Source organism: Neolamprologus brichardi, chromosome 9, assembly GCF_056152115.1.
Source record: "Neolamprologus brichardi isolate AB-2024 chromosome 9, ASM5615211v1, whole genome shotgun sequence".
NCBI classification, from domain to species: Eukaryota; Metazoa; Chordata; class Actinopteri; order Cichliformes; family Cichlidae; genus Neolamprologus; species Neolamprologus brichardi.
This window is the reverse complement of record NC_142112.1, coordinates 34,023,914-34,046,052: the sequence shown is the minus strand read 5'-3', so window position 1 is coordinate 34,046,052 and position 22,139 is coordinate 34,023,914. Positions and strand designations below refer to the sequence as shown.

Below are 22,139 nucleotides of genomic sequence, written 5' to 3'. Positions count from 1 at the left end.
TTGACCTGCATCCTGGAATGATCTGATATCCTCGTGTCGGTGTTGTTCCCACATCATCATAATAAATGTTGTTCCAGGTTCAACATTGCCAGTGACTACCTGAGTCAGTCTCCCTGATCCAGCTGAGTCAGCAGTGGGAAAAATCTGCTTTTCACAGGAACTTGGTAACAGCAATAAGAGAATACGTAGTTTATTCCAAGAAGATATCATGTCTCTCCCATATATATAATATCTTACTGGAACCGACATGTTCCAGATATCACCTGGAAGACAGTCTGGATGATCCCATAAATATCTAATTGCAAACAAGGTGAAGGAAATCTCATATAAAATTCTTCATAAATGTTACCCTGCCAGTCCCTATATGGTAACATTTAAAAGAGACATAAATACTAATTGAACTTTCTGTGGGGATCATCCAGAAACTGTGACACATCTTTTTTGGTATTGTTCCTCTACACAGAGATTCTGGAAGGAATTTAGCAGTTTTGTTATTGTCCATATTTAAAGGGAGTTTTCTTTATGAGGGAAAATGTTTTATTCTGTTTATTTAAGTTTTCCAGGAAGAATGATAAATGTTTTTCTATAAAAAAAATTGTTAATACTTTTAGCTATTTTTTTTTATCCATAAATGTAAGTTTATTAATAAAACACCATATTTCTGTCTTTTTTATAAGGATATGGAATTGTACATTCAATCAATTTCAGACTCAACCAACAAAAAGGCTCTCAGAACAATATTTATATGTTGATTTTTTCGCCTACTCATATAATAATTTTTTTATCCCTGGTTTTGTATGTTCATGTTCTGTTCTTTTGTAAACTTCATCTGTTTGTATGTTGTATACTTATTGTGTTTCAATAAAGTTCAATTTAAAAAAGGGTACGTTCTAAATCTTCAGACGTCACTAATCACGTGACTCTGGCCAAACGAATCAAGCCTCGACACGATGCTTCTGAAGCAGTGTGTTGATCTTTTTGACACAAGCACCGAAGCGTCAGCTTCAAGCGGACCATCACTACCTCTCACATCTAAAGGTTAGTGTCAAGGTAACTTTGAACTGAGTTCAGTCAATCTCGAGTTTATTGAAGTTTTCTGAACGAAGTTTTCTGTTGCTCTCTGTGAGAGAAGACCGTTAAAGGCGAGGCTCTCCAGATTGCAGCAAAGCAGGAAACCACAGCTGGATGTGTGTAAGTGTGCAAACGAATAGATTAGAAGTGCAAGTGAGCCACGAGTATAGAAAGGTCAAGTTTCGTGAGATGTTTTTCTCACCACTGATCACGCGCTTAACACTCTACACATACTTGCATCACACGCGCGCTCTCAAGCATCAGTATTGTACAATTTTGGGCGTCACGTGAGGTGCAGGCCTATTTAACACCACATACACATACTTGCCAACATTCAAAAGGGCTGTGTGTGTGTGTGTGTGTGTGTGTGTATACACGTGGGCTGTTAACTGGAGTTGGTTGAACAGATGTGTGGCAGACTTGCTTTTCAGGAGCCGCTACCGACAAAACAGCAAATAAACACCAAATATGTCATCTGTGACATTTGTGAGGTTACCTCAAACACACTCCGTCAGTCTTGTTCCTCTAGAACAACAAAATGTTTAAAAATATCGCGGGTTTACCTGGTGATATTCTCATGCAGATGGTGTTCACAGGACAGCAAGAGTAAACGATCGGGAGAATCTTGTCTTTGTCATCGTTCCCCTCGTACGTGTTATTACTCCGATTTCAGCGTTTTTGCTTCACAACTAATGCAGTTTACTACTCAAATGGAGTCGAGTCAACCAGCGCCACCTCTGGCCAAGTACCATAGCCTACAGCCAGATTAACTTGTGACAGTAGCGATTTTTGATACGGGCGACACGGGCTGTTGCCCGGGACGGCATCGTGGTGGGTGGCGGCATCACAAGCATCGGAAAAAAAATTAAAATAAAATTGCTCGTACTCATGCTGCCCCGACATCATGACAGCGCATATTGGGAATGTCGTAGGCATCGATCGGTTTTCTATCACCCATTTGCTTGGAGTAAGGGCGCCCTCCGTTTGCGAGGTGCGCCTGCTGCTTGCGGCACAGGGAGGAGAGGGCGGGGCGGCGGGGGAGTCTCTGGCTGGCTGGAGCGGCATCTAATAACCAACTCGCAAAATAAAACACACCAGACATTATGATACAGACTTATAATTTGCACCGATGTTTTTTCGAAATTCTATACACGAAAAGTGAGCGCGAGAGCCCTCGGTGCGCCTGCTCGCTGCTGAAGTCAAAGTAAACTTTATTGTCATCTCCGCTACATACTGTCCAGTATATAGAGAGACGAGGCTCCAGTTACAGCAGTGCAAGAAGACAAACAATAAATATAAGAATCAGAAGAGTAAGAAAATAAATATACACTTTAGGACCAGGGGTAAAGGGATCAATAACAATTTATAATTTACAGTTTGATGATTTAAACTCTCACACAACCCCTGGAAAGGGGAGGGGGACATGCTGCTTCCAAATAGAGCACATTTCATTCATAATATTGTAAATCCAAGCCCATTATGTATTCACGATCTGAATACTGGGTTGTGCGAAATCCCTGAAATAAATCTTAGACAAAGTGAATCTGTGAACTAAGGTGTAGGTCTGTTAGGTTAAGTTGTGGTGATCCTCGGGTTGGGGGATTTGTGTTCATACTGGAGTGCAAAATTAAAACCAATGGAAGATGGACAACAAAAGTTCAAAGCCACATCACATCCTGTAAGCATATTCTGCCTGTGTCGCTACTGCACCTGTTTCTATGACCACATTGAGTAGAGTCTGAGTGGCTGCACTTACACTGTTGCATTCAAATCTACCCACAAACACTGAAAGATGCAATGTGGATTGTCAAGACTCAAACCAATCATTAAGCAAAGACAGCAGGGATCACTTGTTTCTGTTTATTATACAGCCAGATTTACTTGTGACAAACATGTGCAGCTGGCTTTATCACCTTTTTTGAATTTGTTTCAAGCACAATACATTTGTAACTTTCAGTGTTTTCCGGTCTTCCAAAAGAAGAAAAACACCTTCAACTACATGACATTCAATTGTGTATTTGTTTTCACCTTATCATACACTTGAAGTTTTACAAATCACCACTCCTTTTGTTAATATCATTTCAGTCTCAGACAAGCTAGTTTTTCTTACAAAGATTGAATGCACCTTCTGCGGATGGCGGTACCACACAGTGTGCGTGGACTTCCCCTGTACAGAAGGCAACTACAAATGTTGTGAATGCTAAATAAACAGAAACAAATGATCCCTGTTGTCTTTGCTTAATGATTGGTTTTAGTCTTGACAATCCACATTGCTGGCATTGCATCTTTCAATGCCAGCAATGCCAGGTATCGGTGCTCAAACCTTTTGTGTTTGTTTCCAATAAGTTGCCCACCTCGGGAAGCAAAAATGTGTTCTTTTACTTGTCAGATGAACATATGAGACACTTTGACTCTTCAGTGCAGTGTGGAGCCTAACAAAGATCTGTTTTGTGTCCCAGCTGATCAGCGGGAGGAGAAGAGTCTGACGGAGCAGCAGAGGAACATTTTCAGCTACTTGGACTCAGCTCAGCCACTACAGAGAAAACGATGAGCTCAACACAGAAGGTGACAGACAGAGCAGGGCGATATGACCAAAAATATTTATCACGATATACATTTGAAAATTTGCGATAACGATATAACTGACGATATAAGTGACACTAGACAAAATACTTTACAACTCCACAACTTTATTAAAAAACCCATCAATGTATTTTCACTTAAACAAGCAGCTGTTTTTTATGTGCATTAAAGTTATATAAAAAGTTAACAGTGCAAATGCAAATTGCTTGCTGACAGTTTAACCAAAAGGCATTTCCACTGGAAATTGGCTGACATATCCTGAGCATAACCATGTATAATATCCACAAAACTTAAAAAGAGGTTATACAGTCGTGGCCAAAAGTTTTGAGAATTGCATAAATATTGGAAATTGGAAAAGTTGCTGCTTAAGTTTTTATAATAGCATTTTGCATACACTCCAGAATGTTATGAAGAGTGATCAGATGAATTGCATCGTCTTTCTTTGGCATGAAAATGAACTTAATCCCAAAAAAAACCCCTTACCACTGCATTTCATTGCTGTCATCAAAGGACCTGCTGAGACCATTTCAGTAATCGGCTTCTTAACTCAGGTGAGAATGTTGACAAGCACAAGGCTGGAGATCATCATGGCTGTATCCCAATTCAGGTTCTGCAGCTTTAAAGTACGCAGCCTCAACGGTCCTCAAGGGCCGCGTACTCAAAGACCGCTAAGGCCGGAAGTGCGAGGCTTGTAGGCTTGTGAAATGGGACGGTCTAGCCTCCATCGCGCTGCCCAGGTTTCCTAGCAACCATGATACTAACAGCTGGAAACGTTTCATACAGCTTTGTTTGACAGAAATGAAGGAGAACATATTTTGTTCATTTGTTTCTACATGAGCTCTGTGTGATTTAATAAGTATCTGAGGCTGAGACCACAGGACTGTAAAACATGATTGTTGAGCTTCATGTCTGTACTGAACAGTCATTTTAAGATTAGTTAGTAAATAACAATTAGCTAATGTTGTTCATGAGACTAAAGTCATCTCACTTTGGTAATGTAACTATAATATGGCCAATATTATAGTTATTATATTAATCACTTCACTCAAAGACAAGTTTCTTTGACAGTGTCTATATAGATGTATCATACATAAGAGACAAATATTGTTTGTTTAATTTGTTGGCATTAGTAAATTTGGCTCAATGCTTACATATATGTGTAAAAAGCAAATTATACGAGCTGTGATAACTGTTTCTGATAGAATGAAGAGTAGACTGATATATTAAATATTCCTTTATTGGGTGAGAAAATCAGACCATGTCATAACTGCTTTAAGTCATAGAGAATAGATATCAGAGCCTTAAACAGGCTGACTTCTGCTAAATGGGTCAAACTGGGCAGAAAGTATACAAACACATAACATCCTTATAGAATATGATGTAACACTATAGATCAACTTACCTCAGAATATATAAAGCATATAAACAATTACAGCAATATGATGCAACAAACACAGCAGTACTACTGATCCAAAATACTCAAAGCTTCATAGAACTGAAACAAACATTTATTTATAGCTCCATTCTGCTGCTGATACATACTTTAGGTTTCTGAACATTAAACTTCTTGCTGCCTTTCATAGTGTGTAACTTGAAGGTCCTAAGTACTTTCTCCCACACTGAAAACACTGGAATGATACAATTATTTGAACATTACCTAATAAGACTGATTCAGGACAGACAATTGGTTCTTTTAAACTTTTCTAGCAGTCCTTCACAAACAGGGAACAGTCTGTCTATTCTCTCCATCTGTCAGCTGCTGCTGGCTCTTCCTCCTCCTCTTCCTCACACACTGCTGAGTTTGTCCTGGTGGATCATCAGGGGTGCAAAGCCTCACAGATGATGTGCAGCAGTGGGTCCCTCAGTCTGTCCTCACTCTGGACACTTGCAGTTGTCACACATGGAAATCAAATGTGTGATAAGCTGCAGGATTCAAACACAAGTGTAACTTATAAATACATGTTCACACTTTTATTCCACAATCAGAGAGAAAGAAACAGAGAGAGAGTGCAGGACAGACAGACAGGTGAGGGTCTCAGGTGTTTACACTGCTACAAACAGGAGGATTTAGTGTTATTACGAATGTTAAACGAGACGAGTTCCCAGATGGTACAGTGGACACGTGTGACTCCTGTGATTAAAGCATCTTTCTTTCAGCTTAATGAGTGAACCGTCAGCTCGTTCAAACACACGTTAAAGTCCGTTTGGCTCGACACCACCGAACAGAGGCAGCAATATAACATAGCTAACATTAACAGTGCAGTGAATCCTGTTTGTGCCGTGATATTCAGGAATGCAAACCGAGCAGCATCACTGACTTTCAGCTTGTGTTTGTGGATATATGACTGACTTTAATTATCCATAAAATCATCACATTCTCTGTAAGATTAAGGTCGACTATTGAACAGTGAATATTTTAAAGTAAAGGCTTTAAAACCAAGTTAGTACAAACATCACTAATGTCACATAACTCTGCTGACATGTGGCCAACAGTAATGTTTTAATGTTCTTCATTATTCAACATTTGCACATAAATAAGTGACATAATATTCAGTACTTACTTTTAAAAGTTTAGTCTTTGGCTGCTCCGCTTCCGTTTTTTTCGGCAAACTTATCCACACTCACCGCCGCGCTATGAAGTCTGGGATATGTTGGGCCATGAAGTCTACACCGCCACATCCTTAAAATTCAGGGAAATGAAGGACGCATTTGTGGCTGCATTTCGAGTAGCCTTTGAATTGGGACAGCCTCGCTGTCGCTGTGATGTACCTTTAAGACTGCAGACCCTGAATTGGGATGCAGTCTATGCCTATGTCAGGCTGATCAGGTTAGAATGGCAGACCTGACATGTTAAAAGGAGGGTGGTGCTTGAAATCATTGTTCTTCCATTGTTAACCATGGTGACCTGCAAAGAAACGCGTGCAGCCATCATTGCGTTGCATAAAAATGGCTTCACAGGCAGGAATATTGTGGCTACTAAGATTGCATCTAAATCAACAATTTATAGGATCATCAAGAACTTCAAAGAAAGACGTTCAATTCTTGTTAAGAAGGCTTCAGCACATCCAAGAAAGTCCAGCAAGCACCAGGATCGTCTCCTAAACACGATTCAGCTGCATGATCAGAGTGTCACCAGTGCAGAGCATGCTCAGGAATGGCAGCAGGCAGGTGTGAGCACATCTGCACGCACAGTGAGGCGAAGACTGTTGGAAGATGGCCTGGTGCCAAGAAGGGCAGCAAAGAAGCCACTTCTCTCCAAAAAACCCCCCATCAGGGGCAGATTGATCTTCCACAGAAAGTATGGTGAATGGACTGCTGAGGACTGGGGCAAAGTCATATTCTCGGATGAAGCCTGTTTCCGATTGTTTGGGGCATCTGGAAAAATGCTTGTCTGGAGAAGAAAAGGTGAGCGCTACCATCAGTCCTGTGTCATGCCAACAGCAAAGCATCCTGAGACCATTCATGTGTGGGGTTGCTTCTCATCCAAAGGAGTGGGCTCACTCACAATTTTGCCAAAAAACACAGCCATGAATAAAGAATGGTACCAAAACCGCCTCCAACAGCAACTTCTTCCAATAATCAGTTTGGTAAACAACAATTCTTACATAAGACACACAGGATTATAAGGGGCACTGTCGATTTTCAGAAAAATCAAAGGATTGATTTTAAGTGTGCCGTATTTTCCAAAAAACACGGTAATAACGACGGCCTGCTAGCATGCTCTACCACAAGTAGTGTTTGTTGTGTATCTGACGGACGAAAGCTAAACCAGTTCCACACAACTGAAGTTGCAGCATTTTTACAAACCAATTCTGGTTCATCTGTTTCATTCAACGATCTGCTTTCACCCTTCTCATTCTCCGTCGCCGCCATGCTTTTTCCTCCATGTGCGTATGAAAACAAAGGCACTGCGCAAGCGTGTTTTACCTATATTCTATCGTAATATTTGAATTTCTTATCGTTGCCCAACATTATACCGGTATTACCGTGAACGGTATGATATAGCCCAGCCCTACATGAAAGGCAACCTGATCGTGCACTAATCACACATTAAAATGAGCAAAAGAGGCAAAAGTGTGTGCCAGAGTAAAAAAGAAAGAAGAAGAAAAAAAAAACAACAAAAAACAAAAAAACAAATCCCTTTAAACCTTAACACCAACAAAAGGAAGCATTTCTATGGAAAAAGAAACCCCTCCACTTGGTTTGACCTGCTGATGTCATATGTGACATCATCAGGACTTTAAAATGAGGAAATGCTAGGTGGGTTTTTCCCCTCACCTGACCCTCATGAAGACTGAAAAGACAAACAAAGTATGTATGAACAAATGACTTAATCTGTAACATAATAAAAATATAAAGAAACATGTAACTGAGTATTTAGCTTAATTTGCAGAATGTTTGATTTGCCGGCAACAAAACGCTTACCCAAACAAACCCGGGATAGTGAGTGCAACAATGTTACTTGACAAATAGCAAATCATAGCAAATACATAGAAACAGAATAATGTGTACAATGTGCAAAAACACATATGGGACAAATGGAGAGCATTGCAACTGCTCCTCCACTTTGTCACAGTACAATCTGTGCCAAAAAGTACTGACAGGAAACTACATGTTTTTGCAGAAAATAGGAGCTGCAGCCAGAAAGTGAATCTAAGCAGAGTCTTTGATCGAAACTTAAAGTGTGTGTGACGTCTAGAGGAAGTATATAAATAACTAGACCTCCTGTTTGTGCTTCAGACCTGAGCTTATGTGTTCGTGTGTTCAGGTCTCCATTCCTGGAGAAAATAAAGATCATTTTTTGAGCTTTGACCACTTTGAGCCGTGTCTTTCTTTGTCGTAGGGAATACAAAGAACTGGGATTTAATACTTGTAGTTATAAAGAAAGCAATTCTGTTAAACACACCACATTTTTTTTCTGCTCAGCTGCAGTATCCAGATGAAATACATAATCATATTACAGTTTTCAACAAACTGCAATTTAGGTAATCCTCGAGTTAAAAGTAACTTTTTGTAAAACTGTTATATTTAGAGCAACTTTTAAGTGAAATAAATTGCCTCATAAAATTACAGAATTAGAAACTATTCAAAACTTCAATGAACACTTAAAAGCCGATTTACAGAGCTTTTATTTGTTGTAAATATTGTAAGAGATGATTTGTTTTTGAAATTTGTGTAATGTGTCTCAGTGTTATTGATATTATTATTATTATTATTGTTATTATTGATTGCTCATATTTTAATTGTGAAACCCCACTGTGGATGTAAAATTATGTGGATATTTTGAATCCACTTTATTGTGTAATATTTTATGTGAGTATTTGACGGAAGACGAGCAACATCTGTTGTGGAAGCTAATGGGGTTCCTTTTGAATAAACAAATAAACAAACATAGCATTTATTATCAGTAAATATATATATATATATATATATATATATATATATATATTTATTTATTAGGGGTGCAACGATACACAAAATTCACGGTTCGGTTCGGTTCGATACTTTGGTGTCACGGTTCGATATTTTTTCGATACAAAAAAAATGTTCATGCCTTTTTATTAATTTGTCATTTATTAAATTTTCACGGCACATTCTGCACCACCTCTCTGTGCGTTCATCATTTGTTTGAAGCCAGCTCACCTCCTGCAACCACTTTTCCGAGAATACGCGCTTCTTTTGTGGTTCGGACTCCTGACATTTCTTTGGAGGTGGAGGAACACCAAAGTAATTGCTTAAAGGAGCTTCTTCGACATCTTTATGAGTTCTAAACAAATGTCTGTCCTCCTCCTGAAAATCTTATGTATGCAAACAGGCGTTGCAACTTCTTATCTTGTGCGCGTTTTTTATTTTGACAGCGAATGCGCACCTGCGGACCACTTATGTGTAGACCTGGTTATTTAGCTCGTCATATTGCAGCCACAGAAATTCTTTTGTCCATGAAACCATAAAGCTGCGCTTTCTTTTTGCCTCATAGTCTGATTTGTCATAACTTTTCCGTTTCGTGGTAAGCTTTTCTTTGGCTGTCACTTCTTCACCCTGACTTGTCTTATTTGGCTCAGCAGAACTAAAATATATATCCTGCTGCTTTTACACACGCATTCACATAACGCTCAGCGATTCTCTGCGCGATCAACCTCTCACATGTTTAAGCTGCGGGAGATTTCACTTGTCATGTTTGCATAGTAAGCTAACGATTGATAAGACGATGCCAGAGGAATTGGTGCGCAAATTATCATCACTCACCAATCAGTGCTGTCGCTCTCTATACACAGTTCGCGCGATTGCAAAGTGAAAGCAAAAAACAAGCGCAAATTCAAACGCGATTTCAATATGTCACATATTGACAGTGGCTCACCGATGCCAATGACATAATTACCCAGCTACATTTCCGAAAGAATGCAAAAGCATTGACATATATTTTTCCTTCCTACGATAGGCCGACGAGCAGAGCAGGGCAGCCCGACTGGAAAAATCGCTAGCGATTTTGCGAGCCCTGTATCTGATTGAGGAATCACTCATCTTTGGAAAAGAGAGTTTATTACAGAGAAATGTCTCTTTCCAAAATAAAAGCTATACTATACGCTTCTTCTGGGCTATATTCTCAGCAGCATATTAAACATATCAGGTCCCCATAAGGAGAATCATGTGCTAACGGCTGTCTAAATGACTCGGTAAAGTTTGTATGCGTGCTTGTTGTTTTTGTCTGCTTCCACTTGTCTTTGCACTAGGATGCTATCGGGTAAATGTGCAGTCATATTCGTTGTGTTCCCACTAGTGCTGTCAGCCTTAATCTGAAATGAGGTTAACGCCACAACACGGCAAATCTCCGTTAACGAGCTACCGCGGATTGCCCAGTGTGTGGGGCTGGACAGCGTCAACACATTAACGAGCTAACTGAGCTAACACACTAGTTCCCACTCATGTAATTGAGCATTGCTTGGCACATCTGACATACTGTTTTACTTTAGTCCATGACTCGCTTACCTTCAGGGTCATACGTCACATGAAGACCAAAATAGTTCCAGACGCCAGATCTGAATGAGGGTGGGGGAGGTTCAATTTGCCATGTTGCAACGAGCTTAACTTCTGTCTAGCTAGCTTGCCCTGCGCTCAGTGAATCTGTGTTCGACTACTCCGCCTAGGCTGCACTGTCGAGCGCAGATCCACTGAGCGCTCAACACAGACAGCACCGTCAGAAGGAAAGTTGATAAAATAAATTAAAAATGTTGTATTGTTCGATACATATGCGTACCGAACCGAAAGCACTGTATCGAACGGTTCAATATCGATACGAGTATCGTTGCACCCCTAATATATAAATATATATATATATATATATATATATATATATATATATATATATAAAAATTATAGAAATAGTTAAAAGGAAACAATATGATATAAATTATAAAATAATATAAAAGTGTGTGTGTGTGTGTCTGTGTGTACAATCAGGAGAGATGGGCATGATTTTAGTGTTTTTAAATGGTCATGAATTATTTTTAACACCAGGTTGGATGTAATGTGTTAGAACTACCAGCAGGTGGTGATAAGAGACCTTTAAGGTGTTTGGTGCCACACTCCACCTTCAGGTTTAAAACTAGTGTTAATGGAGGGACTTTGAAGGTTGAGTTTGTTCCACGACTGCATTTCACTCACTGCCTCTGTTTGTATCTCTGTCACTGCAGGACCAACATGGAGCGAGAAGTCAGCGCTCTGAGGAGGCCGACAAACCTCACAGAAGAAAGAGAGAGAAAACATACACCTGTGACGAGTGTGGGAAGCATTTTACTGGGAATTATAAACTAAAACAGCATCAGTTCATCCACACTGGAGAGAAACCGTTCAGCTGTGACTTGTGTGGAAAGTCTTTTTCCTTCAAGGATTCCCTAAAACAACACCAACTCATCCACAGTGGAGTTAAAGCGTACAGCTGTGATCAGTGTGGTAGAGCTTTTACTCACAGTAGCAACTTACAGAATCATCTAGTTACCCACTCTGGAATTAAGGCATACAGCTGTGACGAGTGTGGGAAGGAGTTTACTCTGAAGGCTTCACTAAAACGGCATCAGGTCATCCACACTGGAGAGAGACCGTTCAGCTGTGACTTGTGTGGAAAGTCTTTTTACTTGAAGGGTCACCTAAAAAAACACCAACTCATCCACAATGGAATTAAAGCGTACACCTGTGATCAGTGTGGCAGAGCTTTTAGTCACAGTAGCAGCTTGCAGAGTCATCTAGTTACCCACTCTGGAATTAAGGCATACAGCTGTGACGAGTGTGGGAAGGAGTTTACTGGGAAGGTTGAACTAAAACGGCATCAAGTCATCCACACTGGAGAGAGACCGTTCAGCTGTGACTTGTGTGGAAAGTCTTTTTCCTGGAAGGAATCCCTAAAACAACACAAACTCATCCACAGTGGAGTTAAAGCGTACAGCTGTGATCAGTGTGGCAGAGCTTTTACTCACAGTAGCTACTTACAGAATCATCTACTTACCCACTCTGGAATTAAGGCATACAGCTGTGACATCTGTGGAAAAACTTTCAGCCTGAGAGGAAGCCGAAATATACACCTACGCATTCACACCAGACATGATGTGTACTGCTGTGAACAGTGTGGCAAACAGTTTATAACTTACACACAGTTACAACAACACATGTTTACCCACACTGAGGAGAGACCTTATCAATGTGACCTGTGTGAGAAGACTTTTAAATCTCCACATTACCTGAGAGAGCACCAACAGATCCACACCAGAAAGAGACTCTACAAGTGCAGTTACTGTGAGGTATGTGTTTATATTTTTATCTTGTCATTTTAGCCTGACTGTTTGGAACAACTCTGTTCACTAAACTGTGTTAGCATGTTAGCAATTCTACTGCATGGAAAAGCAGCTCTGAGTGATTATTCAGATTTTCATTTCAGTTATGATTTTAGTATTACTGTAGTATTATGGTGGTAGTATTGTAGTTATTGCAGCCCAGTAAACTGAGTGTGTTAACTGAAACAGTAAAATATAATTGGACGTCTGCAGAGATGCTCTTTATTTCAGGCGACGTTCAGGATAAAAATGTTGAAGGACTGACTTACACTGTCTTTGTGTCTTTGTTTAGAAGCAGAGCGACACAGATGGATCCAGTTCTCAACCCTGTCATCACTGTGGTGGTGGGAAAGACTTTCGTTGTGACGTCTGTGGAAAAACTTTCAGTTGCCAAGTTGACCTAAAAACACATCAACACAGACACACTGGAGACAAACTGAAATACTGCAAAGAATGTGGGAGAAGCTTCACCACATCACATAACTTAAAACGACATGAACTGATTCACAGTGGGGTTAAAAAGCACCTCTGTGATCAGTGTGGGTCATCCTTCACCACTGCAAGGGAGCTTAAATCACACAAAGGAGTCCACACAGGAGAGAAACCATACAAGTGCAGACACTGTGACAAAAGCTTCTCACATTCAAGTAGTCGTAACTATCATGAACGTACACACATGGAAGGAAACTACAACTGTGACCAGTGTGACAAGAGCTTCAGGAATCTCAGTTCATACTCCGAACACAAACAATCCCACGTTACTAATAAACTGTTTCACTGTTACCAATGTGCCCAAACATTCACCTCATTGTCTGCTCTGTGCAAACATCAGTGTGATCACTCAGGGGCGAAATCACTCCCATCACTGGATCACAGTGCATCTGAAGAGACAGAAAGATCCTCTGGTTTCAGGGTCAGACTCAAAAAGCTTGAGATCAGACTCCACAGAGTTCAGATAGAATCTCCTGTAAAAATCTGATGAGGCAGCTGTGAATCAAACTCTTCCCCTAGTTCCATTTTAAGCTTTCAAAGCTGTCCTGCTTTAGTGTTCATGTCAAGTGGTTAGCTTTCTTTTCATCAGTTGGTTGAAATGTATTTTGATCCACATAAATGTTTTCTTGTTCGGGTTCTTTATGTTATTGAATCTTGGAAATGTTAAATAAAAATTCAAATGTTAAATAAAGAAAGATTTTAATGATAAAGATTTAGCCATGATGTCATTTCCTGTATTTCAGCGTAAAAACTGAAGTGACAAATGGAAACATGTTTACAGTCACAGTTAGATGAACTGTTTTCAGTGTGTTACAAAATTAATATATTATTAGTGCTTATTTAGTGAATATTGTTACTTGAGGGTAACAGTCCAGAAATAATGCTAGACTCACCAACTCTCATCTGTGTCTTGGTCACAAAAAGGAGATCCAATCCATTGGAGGAAAAAATAATTTATAATGAAGCTTTATTTGCTAAGGACCACGCATTTGTTAGAGCCATCTTCATTGGAGCTGGAGCCTGGGTAGAAGTTGTCGGTGAAGCCCAAGTTAATGGGAGCAAATTCAAAAAGTTTATTCCATGATTCCCACAATGCAAAAAACAGTGGTGAGCAGGGTTATGGACACCTAAGCCCACAACAGTAACCAGACGGGAGATAACAGGATCCAGGAGACCCCTTGGGATGTGGCGGAACGGACCATAACCAGCTGGAGCGGCCGCTGAAGAAAAGATAAGTCAAGCTTTAAACTTCACCAGCCGACCGGCACGTTTACCCCGGTGTCTGTGGCGGTGTGTCGGAGCAGGTGGTGGCCCTTTATGTAGCAAGTAATCAGGAACATCAGCCAGGAGCAGAGTATACCCTGTTTGTTTCTTCTGATTAGAGCTCTGAGAGCTGATGGCAAAAAACTGAAGATCCAAAGGTTTTTGGTGTTCCCCAGTTTTGAGTTGATTTCAGTAACAAGAATCATCAGAAACAGAAAAAAAACAGTAAGAAAATTGACAGAGGTAAACAGCAAGCACACACACTGGAGCCACCTTACCCCTTAGTTTAATTATGTAAATTACAATTATGTAATCTGATCATTTACAAACTGAAATAATCTCAACATAAGCTGACGGAAGTAGAAGAAATTGAGGAAGAAATTCAGGCCGTGTACTGAAAACGTATTTTTTCTTGTTATCATAAGACATTTGGTGTGACGACTTTTACAACTCAGTTTTTGGTTTTGCTGAAGTAAAGTTTAAACTCTGAGGAGTCACAGTGTTGATATTGGACACAAAGAGAAAAGTTCCTGTAATGTAAAATGTAAAAGTTAAAACTAGAATTTTAAAATGGAACCTAAATCTGATTAGTAGCCAGTGCACCGACTTTAAAACAGGGGTCATATGAGCTCCCTTGTTCGAGTGGGTCAGTAGCCTCGCTGTCAGTTTTGAACAACCTGTAGACGAGCTAGCCTTTTCTTGTTTAGCCAAGTAAACAGGCTGTTACAGTAGTTAAGTCTTGTAGAGACAAAAGCATGTATTATCATCTCGAGGTCACTTGTTGACACGATGGATCTAAGTTTAGAAATGTTCCTCAAGTGAAAAAAGCAGGTTCTTACTATCATTCACTACTTAAATGTCCCTCCAAAGAAAAAGCTTCATCAAAAATAACACCCAGGTTTCTATGGTTATGTTTCTGTGAGGAACCTAAGTCACCCAGTCACAGTTTAATATCATGTATTGCACTGTCTGGTGCAATAATCAAAGTTTCTGATGGGTTTATCTGTAAGCAATTATAGTTCAACCATTGTTTAATGTTGGTTAGTCAATCAGATTGGAGAGCTTATGAGCTTCAGCAGGCTTAAAAGAATAATATAGCTGAATATTGTCAGCAAAAAAATGATAAGATGCTTAAGGAAACTGCTGTATTATCCTGAGAAACTCCACACAACAACTCTATAGATTCCGACGTGATCTGGTTTGCAGACACACTAAAACTCCTTTCAGATATATCAAAAGAAAACCAGTGAACAGAGCAGACATCCCAACCAGGGCCCTGTTTCAGAAAGCCGGTTTAGTGCAAACTCTGAGTAAGTATACCCTGAGTTAACGAAAACTCTGGGTTTTCGGTTTCACAAAGCGAGTTTCCTGAGTGAGTTACTATGACGACACACTCCGTGAAGCTAACCTGCCCCCTAGCAGGTTTACTTCAACTAACCCTGACTTTCTCCGCCTCTTTGTCGGAAACCTGACTGTAGGAAGTGTCAGACATGGTGTGCCCCTTCCTTGAAGAGCCAGTAGATGTTGAAGCCCAAATTCTCCGCAGAGCTCTCCGCAGGGAGAGAGTGATTAGAGCGCGTTTGGACATTTTATCATTTCCTGATGATTTTCTGTGTGAACGTTACCGTTTTTCAGCACAATCTATAATTTATTTGAATAACATCCTCAGGCCTAATATTGCTCATGTGACACATCGCGGACATTCTCTCAGTTCTGTACATATTATTTGTATTGCACTTCATTTTTTTGCAAACGGGAGCTTTCTGTATAATATTGGTGACGCTGAGCACGTTTCCAAGACTGTCTGTCGGGCAGTCAGGAATGTTACAGTTGCACTGAAACGTCTCCTGTACTCGTTTGTGGTGTTCCCCGGTCATAGACCCACAAGATTTATCAAAGAGAGATTCCACAAAATTGCAGGTATCAGGATGAACAAAACTTAATTCATGATGTGGTGATACTTGAACTACTAAAATTTTACATTTATTTTCAGGGTTCCCAGGTGTGATTGGCTGTATAGATGGCACTCACATTCCAATCATTGCTCCTTCAGTAAATGAAGGAGACTATGTGAACAGGAAGTCTTTCCACAGCATTAATGTAAAGGTACATAGTTCCCTGTAGCATTTCAAACTAACAAATTATAATAAAACAAACAAAAGGAAGCATCTCTATGGAAAAAGAAACCCCTCCACTTGGTTTGACCTGCTGATGTCATGTGTGACATCATCAGGACTTTAAAATGAGGAAATGCTAGGCGGGCGTTTCCCCACACCTGACCCTCATGAAGACTGAAAAGACAAACAAAGTAAGTATGAACAAATAACTTAATCTGTAACATAATAAAATGTAAAAAAAAAACATGTAACTGAGTATTTAGCTTAATTTGCAGAATGTTTGATTTGCCGGCAACTGAACACTTACACACACAAACCCGGGATAGTGAGTGAAGCAATGTTACTTAACAAATAGCAAATCATAGCAAATAAATAGAAACAGAATAATGTGTATAATGTGCAAAAAAAGAAGAAGTAAACACATATGGGACAAATGGAGACCATTGCCACTCATCCACTTTGTCACACAGTAACAGTATAACTGTAACACATTTGCAATTTAGATCCAATATTTCTGAGAGAAATAAGTGAATTAAAAATATCAGATTTAATTGATAGAGATATATGCATGTTATTATATTTATGTATCCCAGATAATTGTTTTTCATCTAGTGGGACACCCACCCCTTCCTCCCCAGTTAACTGCAGCCAAAGCGAGCTAGTGGGGGTATTTCGACACTCACAACCAGTGGGGTAAAAAGAGCAACCAAGGAACTGGCAACCTGCACGGCCACAGATGTGCTGGAAGAGCTAGAAGCTCTACCCATGGAGAAACTCTTGGAGAACCTTGCTAAGCCTAACAGGGGACAGGTACTTCTGCCCAACCTGGCAGCCACATAGTGAACTCATTTAGGTAGAGATAACAGGGGAGCACATACACCTAACCAGCCTGCACCAGCCTGACATTTCTTCCTCCTAAGTTTAATGAATGGATGGATTGAACTTAAATCCTCAGCTCAGTTTTCTATTTTGACCACCTACACCCCAAGATACTGTTTTAAAAAGTGTTGTTTTCAGATCCTTTTAAAGTTTATAAAGGGCCTGTTCATTTTCATTAAAATGTTTTATTACATAAATGTTACTGTTTTATTTCATTTTGATTTATGCTCCCACTACACTGCACATCTACAAACAACAATGCCATGGACTGTCAGTTGCTTTTACGTGCTGTGAACATGAGTAGGTTTGATCAGAGTTTCAATTATAAAAGAAAAGGAAAAGACAAACTGAGCAAAAAGAAGCAAAGAAGGGAAAAAAAAGACCAACTTTTTCCCAACTGACAAGAAAAATACTCGTCATATTTTCATAATAAATAACTGCCTGTCCTAAACAGGCAGTGGTTACAAACAGGAAGACAAGCAGTCCATTAAACAGTCTACAGGGTCAAGCGCCTTGAGGCGACTTTTGTTGTGATTTGGCGCTATATAAATAAAATTGAATTGAATTGAATTGAAAACATACAGATAATTCAAACAGCTATAAAAAAAACAAAACTGGACACTGAAAAACTTCACAAAGTAATGTGTGAGGCACCAAAGGGAAGCAGCTGAGTATATTCAATGAATTATCTTCAAATACAAAAGACAGAAACTCCTAAAGGCAGCATGCAAACTGAGCAGGATACACAAAGATCAGAGATTGCAAAATAAATCAGAAAATGATTTCAAACTTACTGAGAGCAAGGCCTCTGTTACAAATCTGTCTAATAGAAAAACATGCTGTACAGATACAATAAGGTAAGTGTTCATGGTCATTTAAAAACTGGCTCTACCTGAACCACTTAAATATTTTATGAAGTCACTGAGTCGACAATTTCTAAAGTTTGTTTTCTTAATTGCAGTTAGAGTGTGGCTGGTAGAGACCCACAGACCTCTTAGAGGTTCGAATGAACTTAAAACACCTGAGTTTCCTAATGTGTTCTCAGCTTGTTATAATTCTAGACAAAGAGGAGTAGCAATTCTAATACATAAAAATATTAATTTCACAGTACTCGATACAGTTATAGATCCAGAGGGCAGATTCTTAATCATTAAACTATCTATACTTGATAAAAAGCTATGTATTGCAAGTGTATATGGTCCAAATTTTGATGATCCCTCATTCTTTCACGTTTTTTTCAGTGCACTCTCTGAACACTTAGATGGCACACTTGTTCTTGGAGGAGACCTCAACCTTGGACTAAATGACGAGATGGATAAGCTCAATACAGCAGGAACTCAGCGTAATTGGCAATCCACAAATATAATCAAACAGTATATGAGCGACTTTGGTCTTTGCGATGCATGGCGCTCCCTTCACCCCACCAGTAAGGAATATACTTTTTTCTCACATGTCCATCACTCCTACTCTCATCTGGATTATTTTTTGGTCAGCAGCTCACTGCTGAGCGACATTTCAGCCACTGAGATTCACCATATAGCTGTCAGCGATCATGGTCCTGTATCTTTAACACTAATGCACAAGAATAATACTACGCCAAGTAAAAACTGGAGATTTAATACATCACTACTTAAAGATGAAGACTTTATTAAATATTTTAAAAAAGAATGGACTTCATATTTAGACTATAATGACACTCCCGGAACATCAGCTTCTGTTCTATGGGAAGCAGGGAAAGCTGTGATGAGAGGTAAAATAATTTCTTTCTCATCACATAAAAAGAAAAAAGAAAAGAAAAATATTCAGGAATTAGAAAAAACCATCAAATCACTAGAAGAAGCCTACGTGTCACACCAAGATCCGGAAACATTGAACAAAATACGTAAAACAAAACTAGAATTACATGAGATAATTGATAGAAATTTTTTTTTTTTAAAATTCTTAGTACAAAGACTACGCTTACAAAATTATGAACATGGTAATAAATCCGGTCAATTTCTAGCAAACCAGCTAAAAATAAATAAAGAAAAAACTACTGTATGTGCTGTTCAAGATTCATCTGGGAACACAATACATGAACCGAAACAAATAAACAACATTTTCAGGGATTTCTATATAACGTTGTATTCACCACAAATAAACCCATCTAAAAAGGAAATTGGTCAGTTTTTGGACAACATAACTCTTCCAAAATTATTAGACACTCAAGCAATGGCACTGGATTCACCACTGACACCAGGTGAACTCCAGGAAGCCCAGATAAGTATGCCCAATAATAAGGCTCCAGGTCCAGACGGCTTTCCTGCAGAATTCTACAAAGAATTCTGGACAATTCTAGCACCAGTTTTCTACAGAACGTTGTTGGAAATCAAAGAAAAGGGCAGACTTCCATCAAATATGAATTCTGCAAACATTAATCTCCTGCTAAAACCAGGCAAAGACCCTGTATATCCCTCAAGCTATCGTCCAATATCCCTTATAAATGTAGAACTTAAAATAATCTGCAAAGCTCTCTCAAAGAGACTGGAGAAAATAACCCCCCTCTTAATTCATCCTGACCAAACTGGTTTCATAAAAGGTAGGCACTCATCAACAAATACACGTAGATTACTTAATTTGATAGACTACTCATACAGTAAAAACCTTGAAACTACAATATTTTCTTTAGATGCAGAAAAAGCATTTGACAGAGTTAACTGGAAATTTCTATTTGCAACTTTACACAAATTTGGTTTTGGATCCTCTTTCATTAACTGGTTAAAAATATTATATAATTCCCCAACAGCTTGTGTCAGAACAAATGATCAGACATCCTCCAGCTTCTGTCTCCTGAGGGGCACCAGGCAGGGATGCCCACTCTCCCCTTCACTGTTTGCAATTTTTATTGAACCACTAGCAGCAGCAATTAGACAGAATTCAGTAATTAAGGGCATAAAATGCAAGAATGTGGAACATAAAATCAGCCTTTATGCGGATGATGTGTTACTCTATCTCCAAAATTCACAAACCAATATCTCTGGGGTGATTGAATTGATAAACTCTTTTGCAAGAATATCAGATTACTCAATTAACTGGTCAAAATCTACGGTCCTTCCGATTAATTGCTCCTTCCATAATTCCTCTTCTACACCACTGCAATCGGGAAATATAAAATATTTAGGTATTAATGTTTCTCCCAAGCTTGCAGATCTAACTAAATTAAACCAAATCCCACTTTTAAAGAAAGTAGAAGGTGATCTGGCTAGGTGGAAATGTTTACCCATATCACTCATGGGAAGGGTCGCCGCTATAAAAATGATGGTTTACCAAAAATAAATTATTTATTCTCAATGATCCCAACTAAACCGCCGCAAGATTGGTTCAGATCTCTAGATTCATCTATGTCCAAATTCCTTTGGAAAAATAAACCCCCATGTACAAGCTTAAAAACACTACAAAAGACCAAGGATAAAGGAGGATTAGAACTACCTAACTTTCAGCGCTACTTCTTAGCCAACAGGCTTCAGTTTATCTCAGGATGGCTAAAACATACCCTCTTAGATTAACCTTGGCTACATGTAGAACAAGCACTTTGCAATAATCTAGAGATTTCAGATCTACCATCTATCAGCTCAAACATCCAACGACATGAATGCTTCAAAAGCATCAGCATCAGCTCTTCTCTGACAGCATGGTGGGAGTTTCTAAAATTGACGGAGTCTTCATTAATCCCATGCAAATGTACACCTATCTGGAACAACACTGACATATTACAAAACAATAATATGATAAACTTTTCAGATTGGAGTGGTAAAGGAATCAAATATTTAGAACATATACTAGAAGGAACAGAATTTATTTCATTTGACAGACTAGTTACACAATATGGGATCAACAAGAAAAGATTTTTAGAATATCAACAAATTAAATCCATAGTAAAAAAGAAATTTAAACCGGGTCAAGTTGAACTACAAACACCACCAAGTCTTAAAACCCCCAAATTACTATCCAAAATATACAGAATGCTTTCTAAAACAGATGAATCAATATCACTTCCTGTTGCAAAATGGGAAGCGGATTTATCAGTTAACTTAGACCAAAACTTCTGGTCTCAGATTTGCTTAAAAACCTTTCATCTAATTAGAAATCACAGTCTTCAATAATTCAATACAAAATACTACATAGAGTGCACTATACAGGTCATCGGATGTTCAAGATGGGCTTTACGTCTACCAACAACTGCTCACACTGTCAAACCAAAACACCGGACAATTATATCCACGCTCTTTGGTTCTGTCCACCAGTTCAGAAGTTTTGGCGCGAGATATGTGAAGACTTATCAAAGTGTCTGAAATGTAACATTCCAACTTCCCCTTTAGTGTGTTTGTTGGGCAGCTTAGATAATGTCACTACAGATAAGAATATAGCCCATATGGTTTTCACTGCCCTATGCATAGCCAAGAAAACAGTCCTCATGAACTGGAAAAATAAAAATAATCTTAATTCTAACCAATATAGAAATTATCTATTAGATTACATTAGTCTCGATACAGCCTCTGCCACCACATCAGATCAATTGCTCTGGGCTCCTTTGATTAGCTCCATCACCTAGTGGGGGTGGGGGGTCATAGTTTGGTCCCACCTTCGCTGTTGTGATTGGTGTGGGGGTAGGGACAGGCTTAGGGCGTCGGGGGGTTCCCCAGGAGCATCTTCCTTGGGGGGTCTCAAACGGGGGTAGCAGTCATGGCCTATTAGGGGCTCTGTTGGCTCTTAGGTGACGGTTTCCTCGTGGCTGCGTGCAGCGGGGCTAGGGGAGGGTCTGTGCTGACGGACGTGGGTTACTGACCTGGTAGCCTGGCTGCCTCTGGGTGGGTCCGGGACGGGCGTGAGGTTCTGGGGGCTCTCCGTCTCTGGGCTGGGGCCCTGGCTG

General features: G+C 39.5%; 1 protein-coding gene across 1 annotated transcript; it reads left to right on the top strand.

Moving 5' to 3' along the window:
- Window positions 1–951: 951 nt before the first annotated feature.
- On the top strand, window positions 952–13,596 carry LOC148101516 (uncharacterized). The gene is made up of 4 exons (XM_087846326.1): window positions 952–1,038; window positions 3,531–3,636; window positions 11,346–12,446; window positions 12,772–13,596. The coding sequence occupies exons 2-4, from the start codon at window positions 3,619–3,621 to the stop codon at window positions 13,456–13,458; spliced, it is 1,806 nt and encodes a 601-aa protein (XP_087702452.1). The 5' UTR covers window positions 952–1,038; window positions 3,531–3,618; the 3' UTR covers window positions 13,459–13,596.
- Window positions 13,597–22,139: the final 8,543 nt, after the last annotated feature.